Raw genomic sequence first — 14,952 nt, forward strand, 5'->3', positions numbered from 1 at the left:
TAGTATTAAGTTATATGAGTCTGTGATCTGAAAAGTCCTTGTATTTCCTTTAGGACAGTCACAAAACTGGTAAATTGCTTATTCTACATAAACTAAACTTGCCTGTAGCTCTGTGGCTCTAAGCTTGCTTTAGGATTGTGGGGTTTTAGTGTGGTTCACCCATGATGGGATATCTTACCTAGGGAATCTCCATATAACTGATGTTGAAAAATTAATTGATAAAATCTGAACAATGAAGAAGATACATGTTATAGAAGTTTGGGATTTCCCACAACTTAGATATGGGTCATTTGATAATATCACCCATGGTATTTTATTATGCTTAGAAACCAAATTGCTGGAGAATTTCAAATATTACATTGCAAACACAGGTTAACATAGTTTAGGTGGTATGTCTTTGGTTCAAAGGTATAATGACTTGAAAAGTGTCTAGTTGATCCCTAGAAAGTGGTTAGACAGGTTAGGGTTGTTTTTTTGTTTTTTGTTTTTTTTCAGGTATTACAAGCAAGTTAACTTTTGAAGGGGGAAAAAAAAAAAAAAGGAAGTTTCCAGATAAAAGTGCCTTTCATGCTGTACCTAATTAGCCACCGGGTATGAAAAGGAAGAAGTAACTCGGGATTAGAACATGAATAAGAATACAGTATACAGAATTTCCATTACACTTTAAATAAATGAATTACAGGCATACTGGTAAGTATTTCCACATTAGAACCCAAAGGACTTAAAGGATTATTCAGTTTTGCAGAAAGACTTTCTCATTCTAGAGATGAGAAGTGTGAACCCAAAGAGTTGACACAAGTCTGAACCCATATAAGAACCTAAAACCTAGGTTTTCTGGCTCCAGTTTCAGTGTGTTTTTCCATAGATTACATTGCTTCAGGGTGAAGAAGACCTTTTAAAATGCCAAATACACATCTGCTGGAGTTATTGGCTACAAGCTAACATCATTTCAAGTTAATTTTCTTTCAATCAAAATGGTATATTAGCTTAAAATATTAATCCTGTAGAGAAAATATGTTACTGTTTGCAATTCTGAACCAAATTACAGTTTTTGATTAAAGAAGAATGGATTGTACCTTCAAAAAAATGACCCAGGTGTGATCAATGGCAGCCTTCCTTTGTCTCTTTCCGTGGGAATCCTGGGCTTGCTGGGATGGTTGTGGTAGAATTTACATGTTAGGATACAGGATTGTTTGTTCTTTACATGTTAGGTTACAGGATTGTTTGTTTGTGGTAGAATTTACATGTTAGGATTCAGGATGTGTCCCACTGGAACATCATTTCTCCCACGTTGTGTTCCCTGTGACTATGGAGAAACCCTGAATTTATGCACCCCCCTCCCAGTAGAAGGTGGGGTTCTGAGCCAACTTTAGTTGCACTAGGAAAAGACAGCAGTCCTGGGCAGGGGGAAGTGAGCTTTTCAGTAGCCATTCTGGTTGTTGACAGTTATGTGGCTTTCTTTGGAGGACCATCGGGAAATGTCAGTCTTTTCAGAACAAGAAGAAAATTGAAGGTGTTGTCAGTTCCTGAGGTGTCTGAACTCCTTGAATGATCCGTGTGAGACAGATGTGTCAGGCAGCTGTCCTCTCATCGTTCTCATCAGCAACAAAAGCAATAAACACACGCTTTATGCCAACTAGGGACACTGTGCAAGGCCTGAGGGATGCTCACAGGTATTAGGGAGGGAGCTCCTGACCTTTTAGGACCTAAGGTGAGTGGTCATAGCGCTTGTAGCATGAAATGAAGCAAGTTTTTAAATGGGGCTATAGCAAAAGAAAAGAATACTATATGCACCATTCTAACTTGTACTAACATAGCTTGTTTTACAGAAAAGGAAAAGAAGGCAATTAAAGCAGTTTTTCAAATTCAAATTCAATCTAGAGAATGAAATTTCATTAATGAAATTTAATCTAAATTTAACTTATAGCCCCCCAAAACAGGGTTTTACATAGATTCAGAGAACAGTTTGGTGGTTACCAGAGGGAAAAGGAGGTTGAGGGGAGGGCAAAATGGGTAAAGGGGGTCAACTGTATGGTGACAGATAGAAAACTAGACTTTTGGCGGTGAGCATGCTATAGTGTATACAGAAGTGGAAACATAGTGTTGTACACGTGAAACTTATATAACGTTATCAGCTAATGTTACCTCGATAAAAAAAGAGCAAGGTTTTAATTAGTTTTCGAGAGTAATGTGACATGAAAAATATTCTATTGTATGGGAATATTTGATGTAAATCATTCTAAACACTGAATAATACTTTTTATAAAACTTCATATAGATATAATACCATGATTTTGTTAATTATACATTTTTAGACATTCTCTTACTTTTTATCATGGAATCATTTATAGCTGTTATTACTCTAGTTGCCTCCTCTAAATGTACTAAAATTTTGGGAGTATTTTGGCTGAGTAATATTCAGATTCTTTTGGTCAAAGACAGTTTCATAAATAATATTGAAGACCAAATACTGAAGAGTAGCCTTCTCAAATACCAAATTGTCCATTTTTTTTAATGTCATAAACTAGGATAGCATTAAGCTTTTCATCCTCCCCTTATATCATCATTCCTGATTATCCCCATTTTTCCTCCTGCTGATGGTGTGTACCGTACCCACAATCACATCCATACCGCTATGTCATCAAAGTCCAAGGGGAGACGATCTTCTTCTCACCTCTACATGGCACAAAACCCAACATTCCTCAATAGAGGAAGCTGGGTTAGCTTTTGTGCAATTGCATAAGGAAGGTGGCCTTCTCCCACTCCTCCTGACTCTGGAAAGTTACCAAGGACTATCCTTCAAAGGGGGTTCCCCATAGGATGGAAGGCAATAGACTTCTATATAGAGGTACCCTTCAGTACCTCTAGAGGTATCAATGCAAAGTGCTGATAACCAGTTGGTGTACAAAACACCTAGACATGGTCTAAAGCTCCAAGACCTTACATAACAGTCCCATTCACCGGCATGCTCTTTTATGCATCTTATTATAATATCCTTCAAATTTTGATATTATAAAGAATAAGATACTGGGGGAATCTTAAGACCTTGAAGATAAAGAAATTCACGTGCATGTCGAAACTCTCATAAATTTTCTGGTGATCACATACTGTGTTGTCTGATGGTAACGGTAAGTAAATATATTATTTATGATATCAGCACATGCTAATTGACCTTCAATGTTAAGTAAGCTAAACTATCACTCTTTTAGGTATATTTGGATAATTTTGATAAATATAGTTAAATGTGAACTCACTGAGGATAGGAACCTTGGCTTATGAATGTATTGTCTCCTATGCCTAGAATAATACCTGGCACTTAGTAGGTATTTCATGAACATCTGAGGGATGCATGAGTGCATAGCTGTAAAATAAAATGTAATGCCTTTTCAATATCTAAGCACAAAACAGCTGTGTAATTAGATACAAATGAGATTGGCTCAGTTTATTTTTGTCCATTTTAATTTGTGAGCAAGTTGTTTCTTAAGTGACCCAGTGCTACGGTGTGATAGGACAGAACATGATCACTAACATAACAAATATGATTAAACAATCTATACTATGTAAGTATTTTGTTAGTAACTTGGGGTACTTTCTATATTGCTTGATATGTTGTCAAGAGTTTAAGCAACACTTACTGCTCCTGCTATGTGCCAGGCTCTATTAAAACTGCAATTTTTGTCTACTGACTTTTTAAACTCCACCATATAAGAACACATCCATCTTGTTCATCAAGCCAGCACCTAGCTCCACGCCTGCCAATATAGTGTGATATATTGCCAATAAATATTTGTTGAATAAATAAATGAATGGAAAACAGTGAATAGGTCAGGTTTTTGCTTTCAAGTAATATCGTCTACGGGAGAAGGGTTGACAGATTGTGGTGCTGTAAGAGTCGGTAGTATTAGATTCAGGTGCTATGGAATAATTAGCTGTTAAAAATAATTTTATGTTTGAATAGCTGAAGCACGCTGTCAGAACTATTAGAGGCTTACAAGTTCTAGTGACACAGGACATAGGCCAAGTTGAATGGTGTCTGAGAAGAAAAGAAAAAAAGAATAGAAGTAACAGTAGGTGAAGAATCCAGAAATTAGTCCCTTTGATGATCGCTGGAAGGAATGAATACTACAGAACTCGAGAACTAGATGATACTGTCAGCCTCAGAAACAAAACTAAGACGATCCTCAGGTAGAATTATGTGGCATGAATGAGCTACATGGTCATTGAGGAAATGTGGGAATGAGAGAAAGAAGGGCATTGAGAAACTCCCCACACCCCCTCCATAGCCATAGATACTGAAAAGTGAATAACACAGTTACTCATTGATGTTCCTTGAAAGAGTTAACATATTTTCCCCTGAAGTCACCCTATACTCTATCCCTGTTGCACCTGATTTATTAAAAGCAGTGATTTAGACACTTGTAAGAGTGGGAGTTGGTGAAGGCCAATAGTAAACTGGCCTGAGAGTTAGATTCAAGTTCCGGCTGTGCCCCTCCCTAGCTATTCAACCTGGAGAATTCACTTGTCATTTAGGGGCCTCATTTTCTCATCGTATTAATAGAGCCTTAGACCACAAAGGGCTTCTCTCACTCAAAAATGGCTATCATTCTGCAAACTTTATCATTCTTATAATCTATCATAATCTTAAGAACATTTTAATAAACTTGTTCATTTTTTTAAAATTAGAGAGGGACTTCCCTGGTGGCGCAGTGGTTGAGAGTCCGCCTGCCGATGCAGGGGACACGGGTTCGTGCCCCGGTCTGGGAAGATCCCACATGCCGCGGAGCGGCTGGGCCCGTGAGCCATGGCCGCTGAGCTTGTGCTTCCGGAGCCTGTGCTCCGCAGCAGGAGAGGCCACAGCGGTGGGAGGCCCACGTACCGCAATAAATAAATAAATAAAATTAGAGAGACTTTGGAATCGGAAGGCAAGAATGAGGTGATGATAGGGAATTGGGTGAGATACTGCCGCTTAGTAGGAATAAAGCTGAAATTTGCCTTTCAGACTCAAACACATCTTGGGACATTGAGTAGGAGTATCTGTAGGCAGAATGGGGCTTAAAATTTTGTTCTGTTTTATTAACAAGAAGGAAAGTGTTCTTGACTTTAATCATTTATTTTTATCTATCATAAATTCAACCAAGAATCTTGGATTAACACACCTTTAAATATGTCATTGTGTGAAATTTCCCATTGAGAGGAAAAGAGAAACTCCTTTATGGAGAATTCAAAGTGAATATAGAAAAAACTAGTTCTACGCAACTATAATTCCCCCAGTCATTTGGACTGTCAAGAAACTTGCTTTACTAGTGGGAAGCAGCTGCATAGCACAGGGAGATCCGCTTGGTGCTTTGAGACCACCTAGAAGGGTGGGGTAGGGAGGGTGGGAGGGAGACGCAAGAGGGAGGGGATATGGGGATATACATATATATATATACAGCTGATTCACTTTGTTATACAGCAGAAACTAACACAACAGTGTAAAGCAATTATACTCCAATAAAGATGTTAAAAAAAAAAGAACCTTGCTTTAACTTGAATTACCTTAATAAAGGTTTTTTGGTTTTTAAAGGTTTATACACTATGTAATTGCCCAACTCTACACTTTATTCTGCACTGTGGAGACCCAGTTAAGTGTTCTTCCCACTGAGCTGTTGCTCCATGACTAACAAGGAAGTCCCTTGCAGGATGACTAGTTACTCAATGTAGATGAATCAGATATGTATTTCTTCCACTTGGGGAATATTGGGATGAGTGTGTTCAGAGATTTGTTGCCACCTGATATACTGCCCTATGTGGGGCATCTTTTTAAATCCATAAGTCACTGCAGTTCTATGAGGCCACTTATGTGACAGGAGGAGGCCTGCTCCCACATTGAGGTTTGGCGCAGCTAGTGTTTCTCTTTGCCAAAAAGGGCAAAGGCCTTGAGCAAGAAGCCAGCTTTTTCCTGATTACAAAACTGACCACAATTCCTCGCCAACCTATCAGTGTAAGTCCGCTTTTTTTTTTTTTTTTTCTGGTAATGCATTATTCCTCTCAGGGAGAACTCCACTTTTTTCATTATGGTAGGGAATTTATTGTTTCAGCATTAACCGATGTTCAGACATCAGCTGAGGTATTTGCTATTGATGGATAAACTTAATAATTAAGTTTTCAAAAAGCAGACCCTGATATACAAAATCTAAGCCATAGCTGGACCTGCCTCCAGTCTCTTAACTCTTTAATTTTATGGAATTTGGATAGCTTTCAGCATCATTTTTTACATACTTTACAAAGTAGTAGAATAAATACCTTAGAACATTTTAGTAGCTGATAGCAAATTTTAAAATATGATCACATTCTTGAATTCAGATGTTTTCTTCAGATATCAGATAATGTGATTATAGATTCAACCAGGGATTGGCAGACAGAAAAACGCTTTGTCCAAGTAAGTTTATTTCATAACCCAGAGATGTAGAGCTTTCCATTTAAGAAGCAATTGAATATTGAAAAATCTCTTCGCTCCAAGAGTTCTAAATACTGTACTGCTGCTCGCTTGCGCCCCTCACAAGACACGGAACATGAGGGTCACTGGCGAGACGGTGTGGCAATGTTTTCCTTGTAATGTACCAAGTCTTGCCAAAGCAGTGAACGAGATTATGACACAACATTCTGTCACAGCTGGTCTCCAACAGGAGGGTGCCAGCCAATTCAGGCCTGGTCCTTTGTGAATTTATTCCCACCTCCCCCAAATATTTGGAAACTGATGTCTTGACTCATTGGTGCGTTCACAAGTTCTACTACCACAAATCTTTTTCTTTTAACGGATTGGACTTTTGCAAGAAATAGACAAATATCAGTGTGAATCACAGCAAACTCCTGTTCCATGCTGTGATGGGTGAAACTCTGGGAGATTCTCTTATTGACCCAGAGAGTGATTCCTTCGCGGACACACTGTCTGCAAGCACTTCACAAGGTAAAGTGAATTCCAGATACGGCTGTTGGGATACTTCGGGCATCATGGAAGGGTGAAATTGTTCTTGTAGTTTGTTTTCCAAGTTATGTTTGTTCTAATACAATGATGTGTATAGTTCAGTATTTTGATGCTTCGTTTGCTACTACTGTGTTCACTTATAAGCATATTTAGAACTTCTTAGAAAACCTAAATTAATCCTTATTTTATCTCTGTGCATGACTCCTATGTCCTGAATTTTAAGCATTAAAGGTATATTTATATTTTTTAAAATCCTATTCATTTTTTTAAATTGGGGTATAGTTGTTTTACAATGTTGTGTTAGTTTCTGCTGTACAGTGAACCAGCTATATGGATACATATATCCCCTCTTTTTTGGATTTCCTTCCCATTTAGGTCACCACAGAGCACTGAGTAGAGTCCCCTATGCTATACAACAGGTTCTCATTAGTTATTTTATACGTAATAGTGTATATATGTCAATCCCAATCTCCCAATTCATCCCACCCTCCCCTTTCCCACCTTGGTGTCCATACGTTTGTTCTCTGTGTCTGTGTCTCTATTTCTGCCTTGCAAACAGGTTCACCTGTACGATTTTTCTAGATTCCACATATATGCGCTAATATGCGATATTTGTTTTTCTCTTGCTGACTCACTTCACTCTGTATGACAGTCTCTAGGTCCATCCACCTGTTTATTTTTATTTCCTGAGTTTATATATGTTTCCCCCAAATACCTAAGGTCTTTTTAGAATACCTGAAGAGTCACTTTCCTGCTTGTAGCCTTCTGTGTTACCTGTCTCTCATAGCAGTGTTTATCCCTCTCACAGCATTTATTCATCTTAAAGTACTCTTTGCACGTTTCTGCTCTATTTTGAAATCTAGATACTTGCATGTACATTTTATCTGTCCCAAAGAATTGTAAGGTTCCTGAGTGTAGGACCAAGTTGTGTTCTTCTTTATATTTCTTAGGGTGTGAAGCATAGTGCCTAAGGCTTTGTAGAATCGTGCGGGGACCTTGAGAAGGTCTAAGTGTTGCATTTTACACATAAAGAAAATGATGCCCCTAATGCCTGTCGTATGCTAAGTAAATGATTATTACTTTTGTTCGGTTATGAAAGATTCCGATACTTCATTTTCAGTATTCCTTTCTTGGCCGTTGCAAGATGTAAGTTCTTATTTCTGTAGCTCCTTCTACTGGAGTGTATTAGCACAGCTGATTCTGTTTTGTACTGTTTTGTATGTATTTCTGGGCATTTTCTTCTCACAGATGCCACATAAAAATAGGTTGTGTTAACTAGTCTGATTCACGTTTTACAATACAGGCGCTAAAGCATTAAGTTGCTTAATTGTTGAAATGCATGGCTTTACATTTTGATTTTCAGTTTTTCTGGAAGCCTGAACTTTGAACATATCGATCACAAATTTTTAAAACATCAAGCTTTTTAAAAATTAAGAGAAAATATTTCATGAAATACCATTTCGTTTTCTTATGATGACTGGACCCAATGTATGTTTCTATCATCTGAGTCTCTGAAATAGGAGTTTAGTTTCATTATATTATATAAAAGTCTGTTACTCTGTTTTTCTATAAGCCATAAGAAGTATTGCTATCTTTCTCCGGTTTTTCGTTTATGCTGCATCAGGGCAGAATGTCCTAGCTATACCGTAGAATAATTCTTGAGTCAAAATTTGATAGTTTTGTCTGTTTGAAAAGGGTATGTCCAGAATGCAGTACAACAAATGTTTTAGGTTAACCAGGGCAAGTGCTGTTTATGGTAAGGGATAGTTATGGGTTTCAAGTTAGTTTTCATCCTGTGCTAATCTCTTTATTTTTATGCCTTGAATTTTCCCTGGGTTTAATTTGTTTGACTCTCAAATCCCCTTCAAAAGAATAACCCAGTACTTTTCTTCTTCATTAACATGGTACAGAATAGAATTATTAGCAGTTAAGAAATTATATATTGTGCCAGTCGTTTAACCATTGCGTTATATGGTCTCTGATTACTCCTTATTCGTAAATGTTTTTCTGTTAAAAATATGAGTTCCTTAAGGCCAAAGACCTGTGATTGTAAGCGTCTATATTTTGTAGGTGACCACTAAATACTCCACAGTTGCCAAAACAAACTTGAAAACAAATTGGGAATCTGGCCATCGTTAGCTAAATGAGGCCAGCAGAGGTGAAACACTGCAGAGATTAGGTACTTGGCCTCAATACAGGAATTCATCTGTATCACAGGCAAAGGGGAATAGGGATGTTGCAAGGAGCTGAGTGCTGCTACTGAAGACAGAGTGGCTCGTTGAGTGTGAATGATCCAGATGTCCAGCCATATTGGTCCCATTCATGAAACTAAAACCTCCACTGTGTGTAGCCACTGTGCCCAAAGGGGACTTCTATACGTTTTCCTGGGCTTCATTATCACTGTGACTCTCTTTATCTTATTTCCCTTTCTGTTTTCATCATGAGCTTTGCAAGGAACCCCAAGTAACCCCATGCTGGCTCTGAAACCATTTCCACTAGAGAAATTGGCAAGATTGAAGGGAAGCTCCATAAACTTAAGCTGAATATGCCTCCCACTTTTAGTGCCAGACTCAGTCCTGTGTGAATTCTCTAATTTTAAATTGTTGCACCAGAGCATTGAAAGATGATGACACGCTTGTCCTTTGGAGCTGGTTGAGCAATGGAAGTGCGCCTTAGAGACATGACAAATGCTGCAATAGAGGATTCTTTGAAATGAGAGTCTCTCCTGAGAGAGGAGTGAGTGATTGATTGGCCGCCATTTCTATTGAGGGAGACAAACTGTGGCTGTGTGACTCCAGGCAGCTATGTACTTGGAAGCGTTTAGATAATTGACCCAAGTCTTTACCTTTCCAGAAGTTTGAGGGGACCCATGTAGTATCAGGGAATGTAACTCCTGAACTTGTCTTGGCCACATACTTTCTGTGTGAATTTAAGCAAGTCACTTGTCCTCTCTACCCTCTGTTTGCACATATATTAACAGAAAACACAGGGCTATTGTGAGGATTAAATGACACAGTAGTTGCGAAAGCACACCGGACAGCCTGTATAGAGTTTATTGGCCTGGCCTTGTAGTATTAATCACTTGTGGATAGAATGGAAGACATATAATATCCTAAATGTGAAGCATTTTAAGGAACATGGTGGGGAAATCAGCAGGATTCCTTAGGAATCAAAGCAAGTGGCAGTTTTGAGTGAGACGAGGCCTCTGCATGAGCTCCCGTGAATGTTTTGGTAAGGAAATGATCAGACGCAGAGAAAGCATCATGTCTGATGTTTTTAAACGGGGGAATTACCTCCCACTTTTATTAACATTTATCCATGAAAAGATTGAATATCCAAAAGTTAAGTCATTCTTTGTGCCTAAATGAGAGCGATGATTATGTTTTCTTCTGACAATGAAAATTGCCTTAGATCATCATGTTCTCCGTATGATGAATTGCTACCCGACAGCAATTACCCATATAAACTGTTAATTGCAGTGTAAAACAGGGGTCGTTAAGTGAAGAACAGTTTTTATACCTCTGATAGAGGTCGTCATAGATTATGACCTTTGTCAGCATTCTCACTTACACCTTGAATGAGATGAGCTGGAGGAAATTCTGAAATCATCATAGCTCTTAGTAAGGTATGTATTCTTTGTGTCAGAGGAAATCTGACCACAGTAGATTTCTTAGTTATATTCAGTCAACAGAACAGACACAAAGTGCCTATTATTTTAGCTTCCTTCGGATACCCTGAATTCGGCATTAGAAAGTTGTCCAGAAGATGCCTCGTGTCCACCTACCACTGTTGAGTATTTGTGAAGATATGTGGTGGAAAATGAATCAGACTCGTCTGAGTGGGAGTTAGTTTCTATAAAGCTCTACGAGATTCAAGTTTTTGGTAGACAATTTTGCACCTGTAACTAATTTAGAGACACAGACATTGCACATGTATTTGATAGCAACTGCTATTCAACTTTTATAACCTGGGAATTAAGATCACGTGGCTGCTTGAGAACACAGTTTTTGAGACCCACGTAATTTTTTTTTTTTGAGTAAGGGATTGCCAACACAAGATTGAGGTTCCCACAAGTGGCGAATGGTTTGCATTAGAAAGATTTAAAACAGCCAACTGTCAATCACCTGCATGTAAATTATGCCTCATTACCTCATGCCAGGATTTCTGTATGGCCTTCTAGCTGAGCTAAATGAGAAACTCTCAGCCAGCCAATCCAATCTGCCAGATAAGTGGTCCTAAAAGCCTGTCTTTCTTACCCGTTTTCTAATACGTGTTGAGCACCTGCAATATATACAAGGCACCAGTGTGAACACTGGCATTCAGAGCTCTTTGTATTCTGGTTCCACCTCATGTACCTTATTTCCCTCCACACCCCAGAGACTGGCCTGCCATGCTCTTATTAGACTAACATCATTGTCCCAAGAACAAGCCACACTCACTCTTGCCTCCAAAACTAACATGTCCTGGAACGCCTCTCCTAATTCTTCCTCCTGTTCCAATTCTCTCTGTCCTTCAAGGTCAGGTTCAAGTAATGTCTGCCCTCTGAATACCTTACCGTTAATCGCTCTCCCTCTCCCCTGCAGGAATATGTGTCTTCTCCCCACTCCACTGCCAGCATCTGATACAGGCTACCCACTGTCCCTTGCCTGGAGGGCTATCCCAGTCTCTTGACAGGTTTTCCTGCCTCTGCCCCCAACAACCTAGTCTCAACCCAGCATCCAGAGGGATCACGTTAAAATGGAAGTCAGGTCTGTCCCTCTGCTCACAACCCTGCAGTCACTCCACTTCTCCTGACACATAAGCCCTACACCCCATGCCGTCAGCGTCCACCCCTCCCCGCTCTCCAGACACACTGGCCTCCTTGCCGTTCCTCCCATGTTTCACACTTGCTCCTGCCTTAGTGCTTTCACTCGAGTTCTTGCGCCTTCTGGGAACCCTCTTCCTCTGACATCTTGGCTGACTTTCAGCTGCTTCTAATCACTGCCCAGCTCTCACCTTCGAGTGAGAACTGCCTTGATCCCCTGTTGAATTATCTGTCCTCCCCACTGCCCTTCCGCTCCCCCCTGCTCTACATTTGCTTATTTCTAAGCAGTCCTCAACTTCTAGCCTGCCATATAATTTATTTGTTCATCGTTTTTATTGTTTATTTTATTTATTTTTTAAAAATTTATTTACTTATTTATTTTTGGCTGTGTTGGGTCTTCGTTGCTGCACACGGGCTTTCTCTAGTTGCGGCAAGCGGGGGCTACCTTCCGTTGCGGTGCTCAGACTTACTGCGCTGGCTTCTCCTGTTGCGGAGCACAGGCTGTAGGCGCAGGGGCTTCAGTAGTTGTGGCACGTGGGCTCAGTACTTGTGGCTCCCGGGCTCTAGAGTGCAGGCTCAGTAGTTGTGGTGCACGGGCTTAGTTGCTCTGCGGCAATCCTCCCGGACCAGGGCTCAAACCTGTGTCCCCTGCACTGGCAGGCGGATTCTTAACCACCGTACCACCAGGGAAGCCCATATTTATTGTTTGTTGTCCGTTTTATCTCACTAGCACATTAACGCCATGAGGACAGAGATCTTTGTCTAGTTTGCTCACCCACTGCTACATCCCAACTGCCTAGAACATGCTCGGTGAATAGAGGGGCTCAGTAATACTTGTTAAATGAAAGAATAAAATCCTCTATCATTTTTGGTCTGTATCACAGTATTTAGGCCTTAATTGGAGACCGCCTGATATTGTTTTCTGTTTTATATATTACCTAAGCCAAATTATATAGTCACTGAGGATAAGATCCAAGTTTTATTCTCTCCTATATTCCACCAGTATCTAACACGTAATAGGTAACTAATAAGTTCTTGCTGACTTATTAAGACCATGCTGATCCCTTGCTGTACTTCTCCTGAGTTCAGGCACTGGAATCTGTTTAGTGTATAAAAACAAAAGTTTAGTGTACACTGAATAATATTCTAAAACTGATGTTAATATAAGCAACAGTATTCAGTATATGCTAAAAACCAGGTACAAATATATTTTGAATTACCTGTTATTTAGAGTTATTTGCACCATGGCCCTCCATTGGTTTGAATATCATTAGTTGAATATTAATTTGAATGTTATAAGTTTGTGAATTATCCAAATGCCTGGCTTCTTTTCAAGTCTGCCTACCTTTTGATACTTCAGTATTCGTTTGAACCTCAAGAGGCTTATTTGCTAGCAGAAGAGTACCTTACTTGGTTAAGTAACTAATATCCAATATATAAAGCACTTAGAGCAGTGTCTGGTATGTAATCAGTATTCAACAAATGTTAGTTGTGTCTTCTCACCTCTACAACGGAAGTTACACTTTGGGATAATACAGATTTTCATTATCCATAGTATCAAAAGTTTTCTATTTCCATAGTTAATTAGGTCAGAGTTACTTCTTACTCTCTTCCAATCTTTTCCTTAGAATTTTTTTCAGAATATTTAGATATTATCTAAAAGATACTTATTATTAATCATAGTTCTAGAAGAAAGAAACCAAGGTTCAATTTCTTGTTTTGGCAAAGAGCCAGTGACAAAACTTAGTAACAGAACAGAAGTTCTGATATCCTTCACATGTTCCAGACATATGAACACGATGGCTCCCCTTACTTTTTTGGAGAATGTAAAATATCCATTATTTTTTTTTTTGCTTTGCGTTAGCAATTAAATATTTTTAATGTAAGGTAATTGGATATTATTTTACTATTGTCTTACACTTTACCTAAAACCCTGCCTTTAGTTTAGTTTTAAAAATTAAAGACCTATTGGTAATTGCCTGGCGTCCCAGTGGTTAGGATTCTGTGTTCTCACTGCTGAGGGCCCAGGTTCAGTCCCTGATCGGGGAACTAAGATCCCACATGCCGCACTGCCAAAAAAAAAAATTAAAAACCTATTATGTAGACCGGGCAAGTTTGCTTAGTTGATTAAAGTATGATGCTAAAAAGATCCAAAGGTGTGAGTTTGACTTAATTATGGCCAGGTTCACATAGAAATTTTTCCCATTTACGAAGAAATCTCTTTGCCGTTGATACAACACACCTCTAGCCAATTACAAGGTACGAACAACTGACCAGGAGAAACCAATCCAATTTGCAAGTGTCTGTCCTATATGAAATCTAATCCTCTTTGGTGTTATATTCATTTTGTTATTATTGCTTAAATAAACTCAGGTCATAGAAGGGCCATGCTGGATGATGGAGACAAGTATCTTTTCCTTGGAATATCTTTATCAGTAATAATCCAAATCCCAATCACTCCACTGGGCCCTCATAATTCAAAACCCGTCTCTACCGAGTCGATATCCCTGATTATTTCAGAATGTGTGAGTCTCTGTCTCTTCGATGTTTTTAGAGCACTTATTTTCTCTGTACTTTCTTCTGTTATCAAACATCTTTCATCTTGGTAACTTTTCGAGCTCAAGAACTACATTATAATGTATTTCTTGTGGGGCCTGAAAAATACCTTGTACATAGTTTTAGGCCATTGGTTATCTTGACTTGAGGTGGTTTTGGTTTTGTATTGCTGACTGAGCATGTACTGAGGTTAAGATGTTGAGAAAGAAAAATGCCCAAGAAAAGTAAAACAAGGAAAAGTTTTGGGAAGAGAAACACCATAGTAAAATATAATGACTCTTGTAAGAAACAAGGTTTATAAAATAGATTGTTGATACAGAGAAGAGTTAAATAGTTAGCATAAAATTGGTAGTTTGGATTTAACCTGTTGATTTATCTCACTTAAATGGAATGTCTCAAAAGACAACTCAACTGTTCCAAGCACATTAACTTCCCAAACACGGGACTCCTAATGTAGGCATTAGTTTTTGGAAAAAGATTTCCTGCATTGTTTAAAAAAAAAATACAGGGTTCTCGTAAGACAGAATAGGCCAAGCATATCTAAAGCAAAAACATAACTTCTAATACTCATTCCCTAGGATGAAGTGTGCACCCTGTGAATTTTTACCTGCCTTGTTTACACTGA

The 14,952-nt window shown here is 38.9% G+C and overlaps 1 protein-coding gene across 4 annotated transcripts in view; it reads left to right on the forward strand.

The window, feature by feature from the left end:
* The window catches only part of PPARG (peroxisome proliferator activated receptor gamma), a 174,710-nt gene that overhangs the window by 96,946 nt on the left and 62,812 nt on the right, over positions 1 to 14,952 (forward strand). The window contains exon 1 of one of the 4 annotated variants that reach the window (XM_022562765.2): positions 6,830 to 6,949. The exons of the other annotated variants lie outside the window; for them this stretch is intronic. Within the exon in view, the coding sequence (XP_022418473.1) occupies positions 6,868 to 6,949 (82 nt within the window). The 5' untranslated portion in view covers positions 6,830 to 6,867. Of the gene's footprint in view, positions 1 to 6,829; positions 6,950 to 14,952 lie in introns of those variants that run through there. 4 annotated transcript variants of the gene reach the window in all.

The sequence above is a fragment of the Delphinapterus leucas genome, chromosome 10 (assembly GCF_059928025.1).
Source record: "Delphinapterus leucas isolate spDelLeu-1000000601 "Yukka" chromosome 10, BTC_Dleu_Yukka2, whole genome shotgun sequence".
In the NCBI taxonomy this organism is placed as follows: domain Eukaryota; kingdom Metazoa; phylum Chordata; class Mammalia; order Artiodactyla; family Monodontidae; genus Delphinapterus; species Delphinapterus leucas.